Source organism: Astatotilapia calliptera, chromosome 20 (genome assembly GCF_964374335.1).
Source record: "Astatotilapia calliptera chromosome 20, fAstCal68.1, whole genome shotgun sequence".
In the NCBI taxonomy this organism is placed as follows: domain Eukaryota; kingdom Metazoa; phylum Chordata; class Actinopteri; order Cichliformes; family Cichlidae; genus Astatotilapia; species Astatotilapia calliptera.
Genome location: NC_137441.1, coordinates 30,084,899 through 30,106,001, shown reverse-complemented (window position 1 = coordinate 30,106,001; position 21,103 = coordinate 30,084,899). Strand labels below are relative to the sequence as shown.

Here is a 21,103-nt window from a genome sequence, read left to right as displayed (position 1 = left end):
TGCAGCCGTTTTCTGATGACAACCAGGATGAACAGAATGATTTCCTAACACCTCCGTCAAAATCTGAGGCTCGCAGCATTGTTGAGTCCACATTAGAAAACATGGAAGCCTCAACATTTCCTACTGTTGAGGCAGAGAAAGATCAGACAGGCAGTGGGCTGGAGCACGATGTGAAAGAAGAAAGCCAGACAGATGGCGTGATGGACACTTGTGCTGGCAGCTCAGACAACAACTGTCCTGAAATCAGTGAAAACGACCTCAAGAGGAAGTCCATCTTCAACTTCCTTCAGCCTCCTGCAAAGACTCTAAAGATGTCAGAGTTCGACGTGTACCTGTCTGAACCGCTGTGGGAAAGCAACTCTACTCTTCAGTACTGGAAATGTGCTTCTCGATTCCCGAAGCTCCAAGGCCTCGCCAAGAAGCTGCTGGCGGTGCCCGCCACATCTGGAGGTTTTGACCGTTTCAGTCCGATGGCTGCGTGCATTGTGAAAGCAAAAAGGAACCGCTTGCCACCTCACCCCACAGAGAGACTGCTACTATACAAAAACTCTGTAAAAGTGAAGACTGTTAAAAAGCCCAGTCGGGCTGCTAAACACTGATGGATAACAGCTGAGTGTGGCAGAGCTTGCACAGCATTAAACAGAAACTCTGCCTCTACTTTTAAAAACTGTGCCATACGCTAAGAAGGAGGGTGAACTGCTAATACCTCTTATATTGTAGCAAATGAATCAGCTGACTCTTTCTTCCTAGAACGCATTTGCTGGTCTGCATTAAAAAAACAAAACAACAAGTCCTGTGTTACAGCTGGTTTCATCAGTTTGTTAAAGGGACGCATTCTGGTCAATGATCCTCACAGCTTCATCCTCACAGAGCCCATTTAATAATGGGCTCTGCAGAGGAGCTAAAGAAGAGTCCAGCATGTTGCTCTGACTGTGTAACTCCTAAAGGTACAGTAACGGCAACATTGCCTAGTGACTGATCAGGCCAGCTACAACTACACATGTTTCTTTTCCAAATATTTATTTATAAGTGACTTATGTATGTATGTATGTATATATATGTATATATTGTACTATTCTTAGTCAGCGTATTGTCTGTCTTGTCTTAATGTTGGTTTAAAATGGAGCACTGTAACAAAAAATAATTTCCCCCAGGGATCAATAAAGTATTCTGATTCTGATTCTGATTCTGATTTCTGTTTCTCATATAAACCATCTCAGTGACTTCAGCAGAGATATTTTGTTAGTCAGGGTAAATACAAGGATTAGCTACCGAACATGTGCTTTTGCTCAATGTCTGACTGCGAGTGACTGAGAATGTGTTTACTTTAAAAAATGAAATATGTATTTGGCCACAGTAACTAAAGGTTCGCTAACTAAAAACTAACTAAAATGTAGCTTTAAAAATAGCTGAGAACAGCCTATTTTAATAACCTCACTCCACTTCCTGCCACTGTACAAAAATGAAGCCAAAATTCCCTTTTCATGGGGACTGCCATCACTTTGTATTTTTGAAGCCAGTGTGTGCGTAGTAGTGAATAAAAGCAGATCAAAAGTACTCAAATACAACCACTTGTACACATCAAAAGAAAAATTCAGTTCACATCAATTTTATTTGTGCCAATTTTAAAACTTTAGGGTAACATCCCTACAATAACGCAGAGATTGTAGGGATGTTAACTTGCAATATTATATAATATTGCAAGTTAACATCCCTACAATAATGCAGAGAAAACCCAACAATCCGAAGATCCCCTATGAGCAAGCACTTGGCGACAGTGGGAAGGAAAAACTCCCTTTTAATAGGAAGAAACCTTCAGTAGAACCAGGCTCAGTGAGGGGCGGCCATCTACCTCGACCGGTTGGGGGTGATGAAGCGACATAGATGAAATGCATGTCACTTCCTCACACATGCAGAGATGTCCTTATTGTCTTACATTTATGATGTTATAGCAAATACAGCCGCTCCTGGGTTACGGATGTAATATACCCTCAGGATGGGCGGGTATTAAATTTTTTTCTGATATTGTCTCTTTGTGATTTATTTTGACTTTGGAAACAAAGAAATAGATATTTTTTAACCAGCTTAAAAGCTGATTATTTCTTTGGGGTCAGTGTGAGAACTGGTAGGAGGATTTTTTAGATGTGGTTGGGTTTGGCTGAAGGCCGGCGCTTGAGTAGTTTTGCACCAGGATTGTATACTCTACGTAGAGTTGACTGGGAAGTAAGTTCAGGTGAATGGGGATGAAACATTTCTTCTTCTGCCTTGGGAGTAACAGTGGACTTGAGGTTGAGTGAGCTCCTAGACTCAGACTGCTTCTTTGAGTTGTCTACAGTTTTAGACCGGGCCCTAGTGGAAATAGGAGGTAGCAGGCCATGCACTGCTTTTAGCTTACTGTCATATGTGGTAAGCTTGTTACCCTTTTTACCCTTAAGGTCTCTAATTTCTTTCTGTTGTTCTTTCAGCTCATTGTCGCCTTTGGATGGAAAGTATTCCACATTACTCAGGTCAAATCTCACCTTTTTCCGGGCTATTTGTTCATCCCCATCCTTTCTTTGCTGCTCTGGGGAGGCTTTTTTCTCGACTTGCACAGTGCGGCCGAGCGTGTCATAAAGTCCCTTCAGCTGTTGCAGCAGATCGTCATTTTCTTTTTTCTGTACTGCATTCTTTTGTCGTTGAATGCCAATGTCAGTTTCCAGTTCTTCTATTACTTGCTCAAGCTTAAATACTGTGTGTTTGGACTTTGTCAGAGCTTTCTCAACCTCTTCTTTGTCCTCCACAGTTTGCGTCAACTTTGACTTCACTGTGAAGAGGTTGTCATTTGCAGAGCTAAGCTGTTTCTCGTGTTCTTTCTTTTGTTCTGCCTGCTGCAGTTTGATAATGTCCAGCTCAGTCTTTACAGCATTATAGCTGGTCTTAGCATTGGCAAGGTCTACGTTTGTCTCTTGGAGTTCTTGAGCCTTTTCTTTGATTTTATTCTGAAGTGTCTTTATAGTGTCTCTAGCTGTATAGAGTTCGTTCTCAATGCAGAACTTTGTCTCAGAAAGGAGCACTTTATCAGACCTAAGATTTTCACGTCTCTTTATCTCCAGTTCCAGATCGTTTTCTGCTTTGCTAAGAGCAGTTTTCAGACGGGCTATGTTATTTTCTTGGGATGAAATTTTCTTCCCAGACTCCTGCGTCTCATTTTCAAATATAATTATTTGCTTAGTTTTAACCTCAAGGCAGTTTTCCAGACGGTCGATAGTAAAACGTTGCCTTGCCAGCTCCTTTATCTGACTTTCAGATTCCAGGACTTTAGCTTTTAACTCTTTCCTCAACGTTATGTTGTTACATTCCTTCTCCCTAAGACGTACTTTCAGTTCATCATTTTTCTTTGTCAGTTGGTTTTTCTCATCTATTGCCCAGCGCTTTCCCGCTTTATACTTCTCATTTTGTCTTTGACACTTTTTAAGTTCAGCCTGTAGTTTCTCTTTTTCTTCTTCCACACTTTTAACTTTCTGTTGACGGCAGTACACCTCCCCAGGTAGTGTAAGAAGCTCGTCTATCCTTCTTTCAAGGAAGTCATTACGATGAATGTACTTCTCATTGTTCTGAATCTCAGTCTGAAGCTGCTCATTTTGTTTCTGCAGTTCTTTAAGTGTTTCATTTTTTTCCTCAGTCGTCTTGCTTAGCTTCATCTTGAGTTCTTGTTTTTCCTGCTCATTTTTGATTTTAAGGACAACCAGAGATTCCACCTCCTTTTCTTTCTTGTCCCGCATCGTTTTTTCAGTGGCACACTTATTTTCAAGGTGTTTGATTGCCTTATGAAGAGCCCGAATTTTTGCCTCATATTTGTTTGTGAGATCTACATTCTGTGACTCTGCGGACCTTAGCTGGGATTTGGTTTCCAGCAAAACATTTTCCATTTTTTCCATCTTTTCATCTTTGGATTCCTCTGTCATCTTCGCAACCAGTTCCTGTTCTTCTTTCAAAGATGCCTCAAGACTTGAAATCTTACAATTCTTTTCATCGATTTCCTCAAGCTGAAGTTTTTCAGCTTGTTTGTAATTTTCTATCTCATATCTGAGCACCTGCATTTCTTTGGACTCCTCTTTCATCTTCGCAACCAGTTCCTGCTCTTCTTTCAAAGATGCCTCAAGACTTGAAATCTTACAATTCTTTTCATCGATTTCCTCCAACTGAAGCTTTTCAGCTTGTTTGTACTTTTCTATCTCATTTCTGAGCACCTGCATTTCTTTGGACTCCTCTTTCATCTTTGCAACCAGTCCCTGCTCTTCTTTCAAAGATGCCTCAAGACTTGAAATCCTACAATTCTTTTCTTGGATTTCCTCAAGCTGAAGTTTTTCAGCTTGTTTGTAATTTTCTATCTCATTTCTGAGCATCTGCATATCAAAGTAGCTTAGGGAGCTCATTTTGAAATGAATGTATTTAGTTTAGTTTATACGACGTGTTATTCTGTGTTTGAAAAATGATCTACTCAATGAGACAGTGTTCGCAAGTGGAAACTGTTAGTTCAGAACTATAGCGATCTATGGGTTCAAGGTATGTACTCGAGGGATATTTATAGGCTCTGACTCCGCCCCCAGAACTGTCTTCAAAGGAGTTCAAGTGACGTTATCGCCGAACGTCGTGACATTCAAAGGACAGTCTATTATGATGTCATTTTGTACCAGAATGGGTTCAATTTGATATTGTGTCTTTGCAAGTTTGTTCAACTTGCATTGCGATTTCTTTTTTTAGCAGACTTTAGCGATCCTTCTACTTGGGCTGTCTTCAAGTTTAAGGTATCTGTCGTTTCCCACCGTATCCCGCCCCGATCGATCCATTTATGTACGAGCCCATCCGCCCCCGGATCCGTTCATCGGGGCTCATCGCTACTGTTGTAGTCACTTGTCCGGAGCTAACAACAGCTGTTGAGCTGACTATTAAGCTAACATTATGCCCGCTAGTGTTACGTGTCCTACAAGTCACACTTTTTCTGTGATAAACAGTTGAATTAAATTCTTACAGCGTATGAGAGGTTGGCAGCGTCAAAACATTAGCAATAGGTGACAATAACGAGTGCTGGAGGATTTATTTAGTTATTTATTTAGATCCATTTCTTCAGTATAAGAAGCCATACTATCAGAACACCGCAATACAGATACAACTAATAGGCTACTTATTCTGCAGAAAAACTTTCACCATTTGTGCTTAAGAGTATATGAATTTATATGACTACTGCTTATGTTGAAGATTAAGCTCAGTTTTAATATTTCATGTCATTCTATAATGATCATAGCGTATGCAGAGATGACACATATTTGTCCATTTTAATATTCAGCTGAGCATGAATGGAATGTCAGAGTGGTGTCTGACAGTATATATGTATGTTATTATAATGAACACAGTGTATATATGTATGAATGTTTGATTCAAAGATAAGATTAGACATTTAAAATAAATGAATAACAAACAAAAATCTAGCAGGTTGAGCACTGTGTGAAGCAGGAAACATTCAAGCAGATGAAAAATATATTAAATGAAAATACTGAGCTTATCGTTGATCAGCTTGGATTGTGTAGATCACAAATCTTTTGGTCTGAATCTTTTTTTATTTAATTCTTATAATATCCATCGTGACTCTCTTTTTCATCAGTGGAACTCTGTCCCAGTCTGCTCCACCACCGGGAGATTCTCCGCTGTCCACGATGTCTTCACTGTGGATGCCATGTTTGTGTCTTATCTATCGTAGGTCCTGCAGGGAAATGGTGTGACTATGTCTCTCATCATACCGTCCCTCATTGGACTTGATAAAACCTTGGAGAATTGTGTCACCAACTACACCCACTTCTGCAAGGCCCTGCGCACAGGCCTCTACACACACTTCCAGCCAGTGATTCACCAGAAGGACATGATACTAGCTGCTGTGCTGGATCCTAGGATCAAACTGCAGGTACCAAATTAGGCCAGAAGCATAGCGGACTTCTGTAGATTTATATTTAATTGAATATGCGTGTTGAGTAGATATAGGAAAAAAATGTGTGTACATTTAAAACAACCATTTTTTTTGCAGCCGTTTTCTGATGACAACCAGGATGAACAGAATGATTTCCTAACACCTCCGTCAAAATCTGAGGCTCGCAGCATTGTTGAGTCCACATTAGAAAACATGGAAGCCTCAACATTTCCTACTGTTGAGGCAGAGAAAGATCAGACAGGCAGTGGGCTGGAGCACGATGTGAAAGAAGAAAGCCAGACAGATGGCGTGATGGACACTTGTGCTGGCAGCTCAGACAACAACTGTCCTGAAATCAGTGAAAACGACCTCAAGAGGAAGTCCATCTTCAACTTCCTTCAGCCTCCTGCAAAGACTCTAAAGATGTCAGAGTTCGACGTGTACCTGTCTGAACCGCTGTGGGAAAGCAACTCTACTCTTCAGTACTGGAAATGTGCTTCTCGATTCCCGAAGCTCCAAGGCCTCGCCAAGAAGCTGCTGGCGGTGCCCGCCACATCTGGAGGTTTTGACCGTTTCAGTCCGATGGCTGCGTGCATTGTGAAAGCAAAAAGGAACCGCTTGCCACCTCACCCCACAGAGAGACTGCTACTATACAAAAACTCTGTAAAAGTGAAGACTGTTAAAAAGCCCAGTCGGGCTGCTAAACACTGATGGATAACAGCTGAGTGTGGCAGAGCTTGCACAGCATTAAACAGAAACTCTGCCTCTACTTTTAAAAACTGTGCCATACGCTAAGAAGGAGGGTGAACTGCTAATACCTCTTATATTGTAGCAAATGAATCAGCTGACTCTTTCTTCCTAGAACGCATTTGCTGGTCTGCATTAAAAAAACAAAACAACAAGTCCTGTGTTACAGCTGGTTTCATCAGTTTGTTAAAGGGACGCATTCTGGTCAATGATCCTCACAGCTTCATCCTCACAGAGCCCATTTAATAATGGGCTCTGCAGAGGAGCTAAAGAAGAGTCCAGCATGTTGCTCTGACTGTGTAACTCCTAAAGGTACAGTAACGGCAACATTGCCTAGTGACTGATCAGGCCAGCTACAACTACACATGTTTCTTTTCCAAATATTTATTTATAAGTGACTTATGTATGTATGTATGTATATATATGTATATATTGTACTATTCTTAGTCAGCGTATTGTCTGTCTTGTCTTAATGTTGGTTTAAAATGGAGCACTGTAACAAAAAATAATTTCCCCCAGGGATCAATAAAGTATTCTGATTCTGATTCTGATTCTGATTTCTGTTTCTCATATAAACCATCTCAGTGACTTCAGCAGAGATATTTTGTTAGTCAGGGTAAATACAAGGATTAGCTACCGAACATGTGCTTTTGCTCAATGTCTGACTGCGAGTGACTGAGAATGTGTTTACTTTAAAAAATGAAATATGTATTTGGCCACAGTAACTAAAGGTTCGCTAACTAAAAACTAACTAAAATGTAGCTTTAAAAATAGCTGAGAACAGCCTATTTTAATAACCTCACTCCACTTCCTGCCACTGTACAAAAATGAAGCCAAAATTCCCTTTTCATGGGGACTGCCATCACTTTGTATTTTTGAAGCCAGTGTGTGCGTAGTAGTGAATAAAAGCAGATCAAAAGTACTCAAATACAACCACTTGTACACATCAAAAGAAAAATTCAGTTCACATCAATTTTATTTGTGCCAATTTTAAAACTTTAGGGTAACATCCCTACAATAACGCAGAGATTGTAGGGATGTTAACTTGCAATATTATATAATATTGCAAGTTAACATCCCTACAATAATGCAGAGAAAACCCAACAATCCGAAGATCCCCTATGAGCAAGCACTTGGCGACAGTGGGAAGGAAAAACTCCCTTTTAATAGGAAGAAACCTTCAGTAGAACCAGGCTCAGTGAGGGGCGGCCATCTACCTCGACCGGTTGGGGGTGATGAAGCGACATAGATGAAATGCATGTCACTTCCTCACACATGCAGAGATGTCCTTATTGTCTTACATTTATGATGTTATAGCAAATACAGCCGCTCCTGGGTTACGGATGTAATATACCCTCAGGATGGGCGGGTATTAAATTTTTTTCTGATATTGTCTCTTTGTGATTTATTTTGACTTTGGAAACAAAGAAATAGATATTTTTTAACCAGCTTAAAAGCTGATTATTTCTTTGGGGTCAGTGTGAGAACTGGTAGGAGGATTTTTTAGATGTGGTTGGGTTTGGCTGAAGGCCGGCGCTTGAGTAGTTTTGCACCAGGATTGTATACTCTACGTAGAGTTGACTGGGAAGTAAGTTCAGGTGAATGGGGATGAAACATTTCTTCTTCTGCCTTGGGAGTAACAGTGGACTTGAGGTTGAGTGAGCTCCTAGACTCAGACTGCTTCTTTGAGTTGTCTACAGTTTTAGACCGGGCCCTAGTGGAAATAGGAGGTAGCAGGCCATGCACTGCTTTTAGCTTACTGTCATATGTGGTAAGCTTGTTACCCTTTTTACCCTTAAGGTCTCTAATTTCTTTCTGTTGTTCTTTCAGCTCATTGTCGCCTTTGGATGGAAAGTATTCCACATTACTCAGGTCAAATCTCACCTTTTTCCGGGCTATTTGTTCATCCCCATCCTTTCTTTGCTGCTCTGGGGAGGCTTTTTTCTCGACTTGCACAGTGCGGCCGAGCGTGTCATAAAGTCCCTTCAGCTGTTGCAGCAGATCGTCATTTTCTTTTTTCTGTACTGCATTCTTTTGTCGTTGAATGCCAATGTCAGTTTCCAGTTCTTCTATTACTTGCTCAAGCTTAAATACTGTGTGTTTGGACTTTGTCAGAGCTTTCTCAACCTCTTCTTTGTCCTCCACAGTTTGCGTCAACTTTGACTTCACTGTGAAGAGGTTGTCATTTGCAGAGCTAAGCTGTTTCTCGTGTTCTTTCTTTTGTTCTGCCTGCTGCAGTTTGATAATGTCCAGCTCAGTCTTTACAGCATTATAGCTGGTCTTAGCATTGGCAAGGTCTACGTTTGTCTCTTGGAGTTCTTGAGCCTTTTCTTTGATTTTATTCTGAAGTGTCTTTATAGTGTCTCTAGCTGTATAGAGTTCGTTCTCAATGCAGAACTTTGTCTCAGAAAGGAGCACTTTATCAGACCTAAGATTTTCACGTCTCTTTATCTCCAGTTCCAGATCGTTTTCTGCTTTGCTAAGAGCAGTTTTCAGACGGGCTATGTTATTTTCTTGGGATGAAATTTTCTTCCCAGGTTCCTGCGTCTCATTTTCAAATATAATTATTTGCTTAGTTTTATCCTCAAGGCAGTTTTCCAGACGGTCGATAGTAAAACGTTGCCTTGCCAGCTCCTTTATCTGACTTTCAGATTCCAGGACTTTAGCTTTTAACTCTTTCCTCAACGTTATGTTGTTACATTCCTTCTCCCTAAGACGTACTTTCAGTTCATCATTTTTCTTTGTCAGTTGGTTTTTCTCATCTATTGCCCAGCGCTTTCCCGCTTTATACTCCTCATTTTGTCTTTGACACTTTTTAAGTTCAGCCTGTAGTTTCTCTTTTTCTTCTTCCACACTTTTAACTTTCTGTTGACGGCAGTACACCTCCCCAGGTAGTGTAAGAAGCTCGTCTATCCTTCTTTCAAGGAAGTCATTACGATGAATGTACTTCTCATTGTTCTGAATCTCAGTCTGAAGCTGCTCATTTTGTTTCTGCAGTTCTTTAAGTGTTTCATTTTTTTCCTCAGTCGTATTGCTTAGCTTCATCTTGAGTTCTTGTTTTTCCTGCTCATTTTTGATTTTAAGGACAACCAGAGATTCCACCTCCTTTTCTTTCTTGTCCCGCATCGTTTTTTCAGTGGCACACTTATTTTCAAGGTGTTTGATTGCCTTATGAAGAGCCCGAATTTTTGCCTCATATTTGTTTGTGAGATCTACATTCTGTGACTCTGCGGACCTTAGCTGGGATTTGGTTTCCAGCAAAACATTTTCCATTTTTTCCATCTTTTCATCTTTGGATTCCTCTGTCATCTTCGCAACCAGTTCCTGTTCTTCTTTCAAAGATGCCTCAAGACTTGAAATCTTACAATTCTTTTCATCGATTTCCTCAAGCTGAAGTTTTTCAGCTTGTTTGTAATTTTCTATCTCATATCTGAGCACCTGCATTTCTTTGGACTCCTCTTTCATCTTCGCAACCAGTTCCTGCTCTTCTTTCAAAGATGCCTCAAGACTTGAAATCTTACAATTCTTTTCATCGATTTCCTCCAACTGAAGCTTTTCAGCTTGTTTGTACTTTTCTATCTCATTTCTGAGCACCTGCATTTCTTTGGACTCCTCTTTCATCTTTGCAACCAGTCCCTGCTCTTCTTTCAAAGATGCCTCAAGACTTGAAATCCTACAATTCTTTTCTTGGATTTCCTCAAGCTGAAGTTTTTTAGCTTGTTTGTAATTTTCTATCTCATTTCTGAGCATCTGCATATCAAAGTAGCTTAGGGAGCTCATTTTGAAATGAATGTATTTAGTTTAGTTTATACGACGTGTTATTCTGTGTTTGAAAAATGATCTACTCAATGAGACAAAGTGTTCGCAAGTGGAAACTGTTAGTTCAGAACTATAGCGATCTATGGGTTCAAGGTATGTACTCGAGGGATATTTATAGGATCTGACTCCGCCCCCAGAACTGTCTTCAAAGGAGTTCAAGTGACGTTATCGCCGAACGTCGTGACATTCAAAGGACAGTCTATTATGATGTCATTTTGTACCAGAATGGGTTCAATTTGATATTGTGTCTTTGCAAGTTTGTTCAACTTGCATTGCGATTTCTTTTTTTAGCAGACTTTAGCGATCCTTCTACTTGGGCTGTCTTCAAGTTTAAGGTATCTGTCGTTTCCCACCGTATCCCGCCCCGATCGATCCATTTATGTACGAGCCCATCCGCCCCCGGATCCGTTCATCGGGGCTCATCGCTACTGTTGTAGTCACTTGTCCGGAGCTAACAACAGCTGTTGAGCTGACTATTAAGCTAACATTATGCCCGCTAGTGTTACGTGTCCTACAAGTCACACTTTTTCTGTGATAAACAGTTGAATTAAATTCTTACAGCGTATGAGAGGTTGGCAGCGTCAAAACATTAGCAATAGGTGACAATAACGAGTGCTGGAGGATTTATTTAGTTATTTATTTAGATCCATTTCTTCAGTATAAGAAGCCATACTATCAGAACACCGCAATACAGATACAACTAATAGGCTACTTATTCTGCAGAAAAACTTTCACCATTTGTGCTTAAGAGTATATGAATTTATATGACTACTGCTTATGTTGAAGATTAAGCTCAGTTTTAATATTTCATGTCATTCTATAATGATCATAGCGTATGCAGAGATGACACATATTTGTCCATTTTAATATTCAGCTGAGCATGAATGGAATGTCAGAGTGGTGTCTGACAGTATATATGTATGTTATTATAATGAACACAGTGTATATATGTATGAATGTTTGATTCAAAGATAAGATTAGACATTTAAAATAAATGAATAACAAACAAAAATCTAGCAGGTTGAGCACTGTGTGAAGCAGGAAACATTCAAGCAGATGAAAAATATATTAAATGAAAATACTGAGCTTATCGTTGATCAGCTTGGATTGTGTAGATCACAAATCTTTTGGTCTGAATCTTTTTTTATTTAATTTTTATAATATCCATCGTGACTCTCTTTTTCATCAGTGGAACTCTGTCCCAGTCTGCTCCACCACCGGGAGATTCTCCGCTGTCCACGATGTCTTCACTGTGGATGCCATGTTTGTGTCTTATCTATCGTAGGTCCTGCAGGGAAATGGTGTGACTATGTCTCTCATCATACCGTCCCTCATTGGACTTGATAAAACCTTGGAGAATTGTGTCACCAACTACACCCACTTCTGCAAGGCCCTGCGCACAGGCCTCTACACACACTTCCAGCCAGTGATTCACCAGAAGGACATGATACTAGCTGCTGTGCTGGATCCTAGGATCAAACTGCAGGTACCAAATTAGGCCAGAAGCATAGCGGACTTCTGTAGATTTATATTTAATTGAATATGCGTGTTGAGTAGATATAGGAAAAAAATGTGTGTACATTTAAAACAACCATTTTTTTTGCAGCCGTTTTCTGATGACAACCAGGATGAACAGAATGATTTCCTAACACCTCCGTCAAAATCTGAGGCTCGCAGCATTGTTGAGTCCACATTAGAAAACATGGAAGCCTCAACTTTTCCTACTGTTGAGGCAGAGAAAGATCAGACAGGCAGTGGGCTGGAGCACGATGTGAAAGAAGAAAGCCAGACAGATGGCGTGATGGACACTTGTGCTGGCAGCTCAGACAACAACTGTCCTGAAATCAGTGAAAACGACCTCAAGAGGAAGTCCATCTTCAACTTCCTTCAGCCTCCTGCAAAGACTCTAAAGATGTCAGAGTTCGACGTGTACCTGTCTGAACCGCTGTGGGAAAGCAACTCTACTCTTCAGTACTGGAAATGTGCTTCTCGATTCCCGAAGCTCCAAGGCCTCGCCAAGAAGCTGCTGGCGGTGCCCGCCACATCTGGAGGTTTTGACCGTTTCAGTCCGATGGCTGCGTGCATTGTGAAAGCAAAAAGGAACCGCTTGCCACCTCACCCCACAGAGAGACTGCTACTATACAAAAACTCTGTAAAAGTGAAGACTGTTAAAAAGCCCAGTCGGGCTGCTAAACACTGATGGATAACAGCTGAGTGTGGCAGAGGTTTCACAGCATTAAACAGAAACTCTGCCTCTACTTTTAAAAACTGTGCCATACGCTAAGAAGGAGGGTGAACTGCTAATACCTCTTATATTGTAGCAAATGAATCAGCTGACTCTTTCTTCCTAGAACGCATTTGCTGGTCTGCATTAAAAAAACAAAACAACAAGTCCTGTGTTACAGCTGGTTTCATCAGTTTGTTAAAGGGATGCATTCTGGTCAATGATCCTCACAGCTTCATCCTCACAGAGCCCATTTAATAATGGGCTCTGCAGAGGAGCTAAAGAAGAGTCCAGCATGTTGCTCTGACTGTGTAACTCCTAAAGGTACAGTAACGGCAACATTGCCTAGTGACTGATCAGGCCAGCTACAACTACACATGTTTCTTTTCCAAATATTTATTTATAAGTGACTTATGTATGTATGTATGTATATATATGTATATATTGTACTATTCTTAGTCAGCGTATTGTCTGTCTTGTCTTAATGTTGGTTTAAAATGGAGCACTGTAGCAAAAAATAATTTCCCCCAGGGATCAATAAAGTATTCTGATTCTGATTCTGATTCTGATTTCTGTTTCTCATATAAACCATCTCAGTGACTTCAGCAGAGATATTTTGTTAGTCAGGGTAAATACAAGGATTAGCTACCGAACATGTGCTTTTGCTCAATGTCTGACTGCGAGTGACTGAGAATGTGTTTACTTTAAAAAATGAAATATGTATTTGGCCACAGTAACTAAAGGTTCGCTAACTAAAAACTAACTAAAATGTAGCTTTAAAAATAGCTGAGAACAGCCTATTTTAATAACCTCACTCCACTTCCTGCCACTGTACAAAAATGAAGCCAAAATTCCCTTTTCATGGGGACTGCCATCACTTTGTATTTTTGAAGCCAGTGTGTGCGTAGTAGTGAATAAAAGCAGATCAAAAGTACTCAAATACAACCACTTGTACACATCAAAAGAAAAATTCAGTTCACATCAATTTTATTTGTGCCAATTTTAAAACTTTAGGGTAACATCCCTACAATAACGCAGAGATTGTAGGGATGTTAACTTGCAATATTATATAATATTGCAAGTTAACATCCCTACAATAATGCAGAGAAAACCCAACAATCCGAAGATCCCCTATGAGCAAGCACTTGGCGACAGTGGGAAGGAAAAACTCCCTTTTAATAGGAAGAAACCTTCAGTAGAACCAGGCTCAGTGAGGGGCGGCCATCTACCTCGACCGGTTGGGGGTGATGAAGCGACATAGATGAAATGCATGTCACTTCCTCACACATGCAGAGATGTCCTTATTGTCTTACATTTATGATGTTATAGCAAATACAGCCGCTCCTGGGTTACGGATGTAATATACCCTCAGGATGGGCGGGTATTAAATTTTTTTCTGATATTGTCTCTTTGTGATTTATTTTGACTTTGGAAACAAAGAAATAGATATTTTTTAACCAGCTTAAAAGCTGATTATTTCTTTGGGGTCAGTGTGAGAACTGGTAGGAGGATTTTTTAGATGTGGTTGGGTTTGGCTGAAGGCCGGCGCTTGAGTAGTTTTGCACCAGGATTGTATACTCTACGTAGAGTTGACTGGGAAGTAAGTTCAGGTGAATGGGGATGAAACATTTCTTCTTCTGCCTTGGGAGTAACAGTGGACTTGAGGTTGAGTGAGCTCCTAGACTCAGACTGCTTCTTTGAGTTGTCTACAGTTTTAGACCGGGCCCTAGTGGAAATAGGAGGTAGCAGGCCATGCACTGCTTTTAGCTTACTGTCATATGTGGTAAGCTTGTTACCCTTTTTACCCTTAAGGTCTCTAATTTCTTTCTGTTGTTCTTTCAGCTCATTGTCGCCTTTGGATGGAAAGTATTCCACATTACTCAGGTCAAATCTCACCTTTTTCCGGGCTATTTGTTCATCCCCATCCTTTCTTTGCTGCTCTGGGGAGGCTTTTTTCTCGACTTGCACAGTGCGGCCGAGCGTGTCATAAAGTCCCTTCAGCTGTTGCAGCAGATCGTCATTTTCTTTTTTCTGTACTGCATTCTTTTGTCGTTGAATGCCAATGTCAGTTTCCAGTTCTTCTATTACTTGCTCAAGCTTAAATACTGTGTGTTTGGACTTTGTCAGAGCTTTCTCAACCTCTTCTTTGTCCTCCACAGTTTGCGTCAACTTTGACTTCACTGTGAAGAGGTTGTCATTTGCAGAGCTAAGCTGTTTCTCGTGTTCTTTCTTTTGTTCTGCCTGCTGCAGTTTGATAATGTCCAGCTCAGTCTTTACAGCATTATAGCTGGTCTTAGCATTGGCAAGGTCTACGTTTGTCTCTTGGAGTTCTTGAGCCTTTTCTTTGATTTTATTCTGAAGTGTCTTTATAGTGTCTCTAGCTGTATAGAGTTCGTTCTCAATGCAGAACTTTGTCTCAGAAAGGAGCACTTTATCAGACCTAAGATTTTCACGTCTCTTTATCTCCAGTTCCAGATCGTTTTCTGCTTTGCTAAGAGCAGTTTTCAGACGGGCTATGTTATTTTCTTGGGATGAAATTTTCTTCCCAGACTCCTGCGTCTCATTTTCAAATATAATTATTTGCTTAGTTTTAACCTCAAGGCAGTTTTCCAGACGGTCGATAGTAAAACGTTGCCTTGCCAGCTCCTTTATCTGACTTTCAGATTCCAGGACTTTAGCTTTTAACTCTTTCCTCAACGTTATGTTGTTACATTCCTTCTCCCTAAGACGTACTTTCAGTTCATCATTTTTCTTTGTCAGTTGGTTTTTCTCATCTATTGCCCAGCGCTTTCCCGCTTTATACTCCTCATTTTGTCTTTGACACTTTTTAAGTTCAGCCTGTAGTTTCTCTTTTTCTTCTTCCACACTTTTAACTTTCTGTTGACGGCAGTACACCTCCCCAGGTAGTGTAAGAAGCTCGTCTATCCTTCTTTCAAGGAAGTCATTACGATGAATGTACTTCTCATTGTTCTGAATCTCAGTCTGAAGCTGCTCATTTTGTTTCTGCAGTTCTTTAAGTGTTTCATTTTTTTCCTCAGTCGTCTTGCTTAGCTTCATCTTGAGTTCTTGTTTTTCCTGCTCATTTTTGATTTTAAGGACAACCAGAGATTCCACCTCCTTTTCTTTCTTGTCCCGCATCGTTTTTTCAGTGGCACACTTATTTTCAAGGTGTTTGATTGCCTTATGAAGAGCCCGAATTTTTGCCTCATATTTGTTTGTGAGATCTACATTCTGTGACTCTGCGGACCTTAGCTGGGATTTGGTTTCCAGCAAAACATTTTCCATTTTTTCCATCTTTTCATCTTTGGATTCCTCTGTCATCTTCGCAACCAGTTCCTGTTCTTCTTTCAAAGATGCCTCAAGACTTGAAATCTTACAATTCTTTTCATCGATTTCCTCAAGCTGAAGTTTTTCAGCTTGTTTGTAATTTTCTATCTCATATCTGAGCACCTGCATTTCTTTGGACTCCTCTTTCATCTTCGCAACCAGTTCCTGCTCTTCTTTCAAAGATGCCTCAAGACTTGAAATCTTAGAATTCTTTTCATCGATTTCCTCCAACTGAAGCTTTTCAGCTTGTTTGTACTTTTCTATCTCATTTCTGAGCATCTGCATTTCTTTGGACTCCTCTTTCATCTTTGCAACCAGTCCCTGCTCTTCTTTCAAAGATGCCTCAAGACTTGAAATCCTACAATTCTTTTCTTGGATTTCCTCAAGCTGAAGTTTTTCAGCTTGTTTGTAATTTTCTATCTCATTTCTGAGCATCTGCATATCAAAGTAGCTTAGGGAGCTCATTTTGAAATGAATGTATTTAGTTTAGTTTATACGACGTGTTATTCTGTGTTTGAAAAATGATCTACTCAATGAGACAAAGTGTTCGCAAGTGGAAACTGTTAGTTCAGAACTATAGCGATCTATGGGTTCAAGGTATGTACTCGAGGGATATTTATAGGCTCTGACTCCGCCCCCAGAACTGTCTTCAAAGGAGTTCAAGTGACGTTATCGCCGAACGTCGTGACATTCAAAGGACAGTCTATTATGATGTCATTTTGTACCAGAATGGGTTCAATTTGATATTGTGTCTTTGCAAGTTTGTTCAACTTGCATTGCGATTTCTTTTTTTAGCAGACTTTAGCGATCCTTCTACTTGGGCTGTCTTCAAGTTTAAGGTATCTGTCGTTTCCCACCGTATCCCGCCCCGATCGATCCATTTATGTACGAGCCCATCCGCCCCCGGATCCGTTCATCGGGGCTCATCGCTACTGTTGTAGTCACTTGTCCGGAGCTAACAACAGCTGTTGAGCTGACTATTAAGCTAACATTATGCCCGCTAGTGTTACGTGTCCTACAAGTCACACTTTTTCTGTGATAAACAGTTGAATTAAATTCTTACAGCGTATGAGAGGTTGGCAGCGTCAAAACATTAGCAATAGGTGACAATAACGAGTGCTGGAGGATTTATTTAGTTATTTATTTAGATCCATTTCTTCAGTATAAGAAGCCATACTATCAGAACACCGCAATACAGATACAACTAATAGGCTACTTATTCTGCAGAAAAACTTTCACCATTTGTGCTTAAGAGTATATGAATTTATATGACTACTGCTTATGTTGAAGATTAAGCTCAGTTTTAATATTTCATGTCATTCTATAATGATCATAGCGTATGCAGAGATGACACATATTTGTCCATTTTAATATTCAGCTGAGCATGAATGGAATGTCAGAGTGGTGTCTGACAGTATATATGTATGTTATTATAATGAACACAGTGTATATATGTATGAATGTTTGATTCAAAGATAAGATTAGACATTTAAAATAAATGAATAACAAACAAAAATCTAGCAGGTTGAGCACTGTGTGAAGCAGGAAACATTCAAGCAGATGAAAAATATATTAAATGAAAATACTGAGCTTATCGTTGATCAGCTTGGATTGTGTAGATCACAAATCTTTTGGTCTGAATCTTTTTTTATTTAATTCTTATAATATCCATCGTGACTCTCTTTTTCATCAGTGGAACTCTGTCCCAGTCTGCTCCACCACCGGGAGATTCTCCGCTGTCCACGATGTCTTCACTGTGGATGCCATGTTTGTGTCTTATCTATCGTAGGTCCTGCAGGGAAATGGTGTGACTATGTCTCTCATCATACCGTCCCTCATTGGACTTGATAAAACCTTGGAGAATTGTGTCACCAACTACACCCACTTCTGCAAGGCCCTGCGCACAGGCCTCTACACACACTTCCAGCCAGTGATTCACCAGAAGGACATGATACTAGCTGCTGTGCTGGATCCTAGGATCAAACTGCAGGTACCAAATTAGGCCAGAAGCATAGCGGACTTCTGTAGATTTATATTTAATTGAATATGCGTGTTGAGTAGATAAAGGAAAAAAATGTGTGTACATTTAAAACAACCATTTTTTTTGCAGCCGTTTTCTGATGACAACCAGGATGAACAGAATGATTTCCTAACACCTCCGTCAAAATCTGAGGCTCGCAGCATTGTTGAGTCCACATTAGAAAACATGGAAGCCTCAACATTTCCTACTGTTGAGGCAGAGAAAGATCAGACAGGCAGTGGGCTGGAGCACGATGTGAAAGAAGAAAGCCAGACAGATGGCGTGATGGACACTTGTGCTGGCAGCTCAGACAACAACTGTCCTGAAATCAGTGAAAACGACCTCAAGAGGAAGTCCATCTTCAACTTCCTTCAGCCTCCTGCAAAGACTCTAAAGATGTCAGAGTTCGACGTGTACCTGTCTGAACCGCTGTGGGAAAGCAACTCTACTCTTCAGTACTGGAAATGTGCTTCTCGATTCCCGAAGCTCCAAGGCCTCGCCAAGAAGCTGCTGGCGGTGCCCGCCACATCTGGAGGTTTTGACCGTTTCAGTCCGATGGCTGCGTGCATTGTGAAAGCAAAAAGGAACCGCTTGCCACCTCACCCCACAGAGAGACTGCTACTATACAAAAACTCTGTAAAAGTGAAGACTGTTAAAAAGCCCAGTCGGGCTGCTAAACACTGATGGATAACAGCTGAGTGTGGCAGAGGTTTCACAGCATTAAACAGAAACTCTGCCTCTACTTTTAAAAACTGTGCCATACGCTAAGAAGGAGGGTGAACTGCTAATACCTCTTATATTGTAGCAAATGAATCAGCTGACTCTTTCTTCCTAGAACGCATTTGCTGGTCTGCATTAAAAAAACAAAACAACAAGTCCTGTGTTACAGCTGGTTTCATCAGTTTGTTAAAAGGACGCATTCTGGTCAATGATCCTCACAGCTTCATCCTCACAGAGCCCATTTAATAATGGGCTCTGCAGAGGAGCTAAAGAAGAGTCCAGCATGTTGCTCTGACTGTGTAACTCCTAAAGGTACAGTAACGGCAACATTGCCTAGTGACTGATCAGGCCAGCTACAACTACACATGTTTCTTTTCCAAATATTTATTTATAAGTGACTTATGTATGTATGTATGTATATATATGTATATATTGTACTATTCTTAGTCAGCGTATTGTCTGTCTTGTCTTAATGTTGGTTTAAAATGGAGCACTGTAACAAAAAATAATTTCCCCCAGGGATCAATAAAGTATTCTGATTCTGATTCTGATTCTGATTTCTGTTTCTCATATAAACCATCTCAGTGACTTCAGCAGAGATATTTTGTTAGTCAGGGTAAATACAAGGATTAGCTACCGAACATGTGCTTTTGCTCAATGTCTGACTGCGAGTGACTGAGAATGTGTTTACTTTAAAAAATGAAATATGTATTTGGCCACAGTAACTAAAGGTTCGCTAACTAAAAACTAACTAAAATGTAGCTTTAAAAATAGCTGAGAACAGCCTATTTTAATAACCTCACTCCACTTCCTGCCACTGTACAAAAATGAAGCCAAAATTCCCTTTTCATGGGGACTGCCATCACTTTGTATTTTTGAAGCCAGTGTGTGCGTAGTAGTGAATAAAAGCAGATCAAAAGTACTCAAATACAACCACTTGTACACATCAAAAGAAAAATTCAGTTCACATCAATTTTATTTGTGCCAATTTTAAAACTTTAGGGTAACATCCCTACAATAACGCAGAGATTGTAGGGATGTTAACTTGCAATATTATATAATATTGCAAGTTAACATCCCTACAATAATGCAGAGAAAACCCAACAATCCGAAGATCCCCTATGAGCAAGCACTTGGCGACAGTGGGAAGGAAAAACTCCCTTTTAATAGGAAGAAACCTTCAGTAGAACCAGGCTCAGTGAGGGGCGGCCATCTACCTCGACCGGTTGGGGGTGATGAAGCGACATAGATGAAATGCATGTCACTTCCTCACACATGCAGAGATGTCCTTATTGTCTTACATTTATGATGTTATAGCAAATACAGCCGCTCCTGGGTTACGGATGTAATATACCCTCAGGATGGGCGGGTATTAAATTTTTTTCTGATATTGTCTCTTTGTGATTTATTTTGACTTTGGAAACAAAGAAATAGATATTTTTTAACCAGCTTAAAAGCTGATTATTTCTTTGGGGTCAGTGTGAGAACTGGTAGGAGGATTTTTTAGATGTGGTTGGGTTTGGCTGAAGGCCGGCGCTTGAGTAGTTTTGCACCAGGATTGTATACTCTACGTAGAGTTGACTGGGAAGTAAGTTCAGGTGAATGGGGATGAAACATTTCTTCTTCTGCCTTGGGAGTAACAGTGGACTTGAGGTTGAGTGAGCTCCTAGACTCAGACTGCTTCTTTGAGTTGTCTACAGTTTTAGACCGGGCCCTAGTGGAAATAGGAGGTAGCAGGCCATGCACTGCTTTTAGCTTACTGTCATATGTGGTAAGCTTGTTACCCTTTTTACCCTTAAGGTCTCTAATTTCTTTCTGTTGTTCTTTCAGCTCATTGTCGCCTTTGGATGGAAAGTATTCCACATTACTCAGGTCAAATCTCACCTTTTTCCGGGCTATTTGTTCATCCCCATCCTTTCTTTGCTGCTCTGGGGAGGCTTTTTTCTCGACTTGCACAGTGCGGCCGAGCGTGTCATAAAGTCCCTTCAGCTGTTGCAGCAGATCGTCATTTTCTTTTTTCTGTACTGCATTCTTTTGTCGTTGAATGCCAATGTCAGTTTCCAGTTCTTCTATTACTTGCTCAAGCTTAAATACTGTGTGTTTGGACTTTGTCAGAGCTTTCTCAACCTCTTCTTTGTCCTCCACAGTTTGCGTCAACTTTGACTTCACTGTGAAGAGGTTGTCATTTGCAGAGCTAAGCTGTTTCTCGTGTTCTTTCTTTTGTTCTGCCTGCTGCAGTTTGATAATGTCCAGCTCAGTCTTTACAGCATTATAGCTGGTCTTAGCATTGGCAAGGTCTACGTTT

At 40.4% G+C, this 21,103-nt stretch overlaps 1 protein-coding gene across 1 annotated transcript; it reads right to left on the bottom strand.

The window, feature by feature from the left end:
• Nucleotides 1-7,487: 7,487 nt before the first annotated feature.
• On the bottom strand, nt 7,488-16,364 carry LOC145423247 (uncharacterized). Its single transcript, XM_080295510.1, has 2 exons — nt 14,268-16,364; nt 7,488-10,438 (listed from the first exon to the last, which is right to left on the bottom strand). The coding sequence occupies exons 1-2, from the start codon at nt 16,362-16,364 to the stop codon at nt 8,192-8,194; spliced, it is 4,344 nt and encodes a 1,447-aa protein (XP_080151636.1). The 3' UTR covers nt 7,488-8,191.
• Nucleotides 16,365-21,103: the final 4,739 nt, after the last annotated feature.

Excerpts from the sequence above, each read along its gene's own strand:
- LOC145423247 (XM_080295510.1), bottom strand. The coding sequence starts at position 16,364 with ATGAAAGAGGAGTCCAAAGAAATGCAGATGCTCAGAAATGAGATAGAA. Across the intron at positions 10,439-14,267 it reads TACTCAAGCGCCGGCCTTCA|ATGCTCAGAAATGAGATAGA; the intron begins GCCAAACCCAAC and ends TTTGATATGCAG.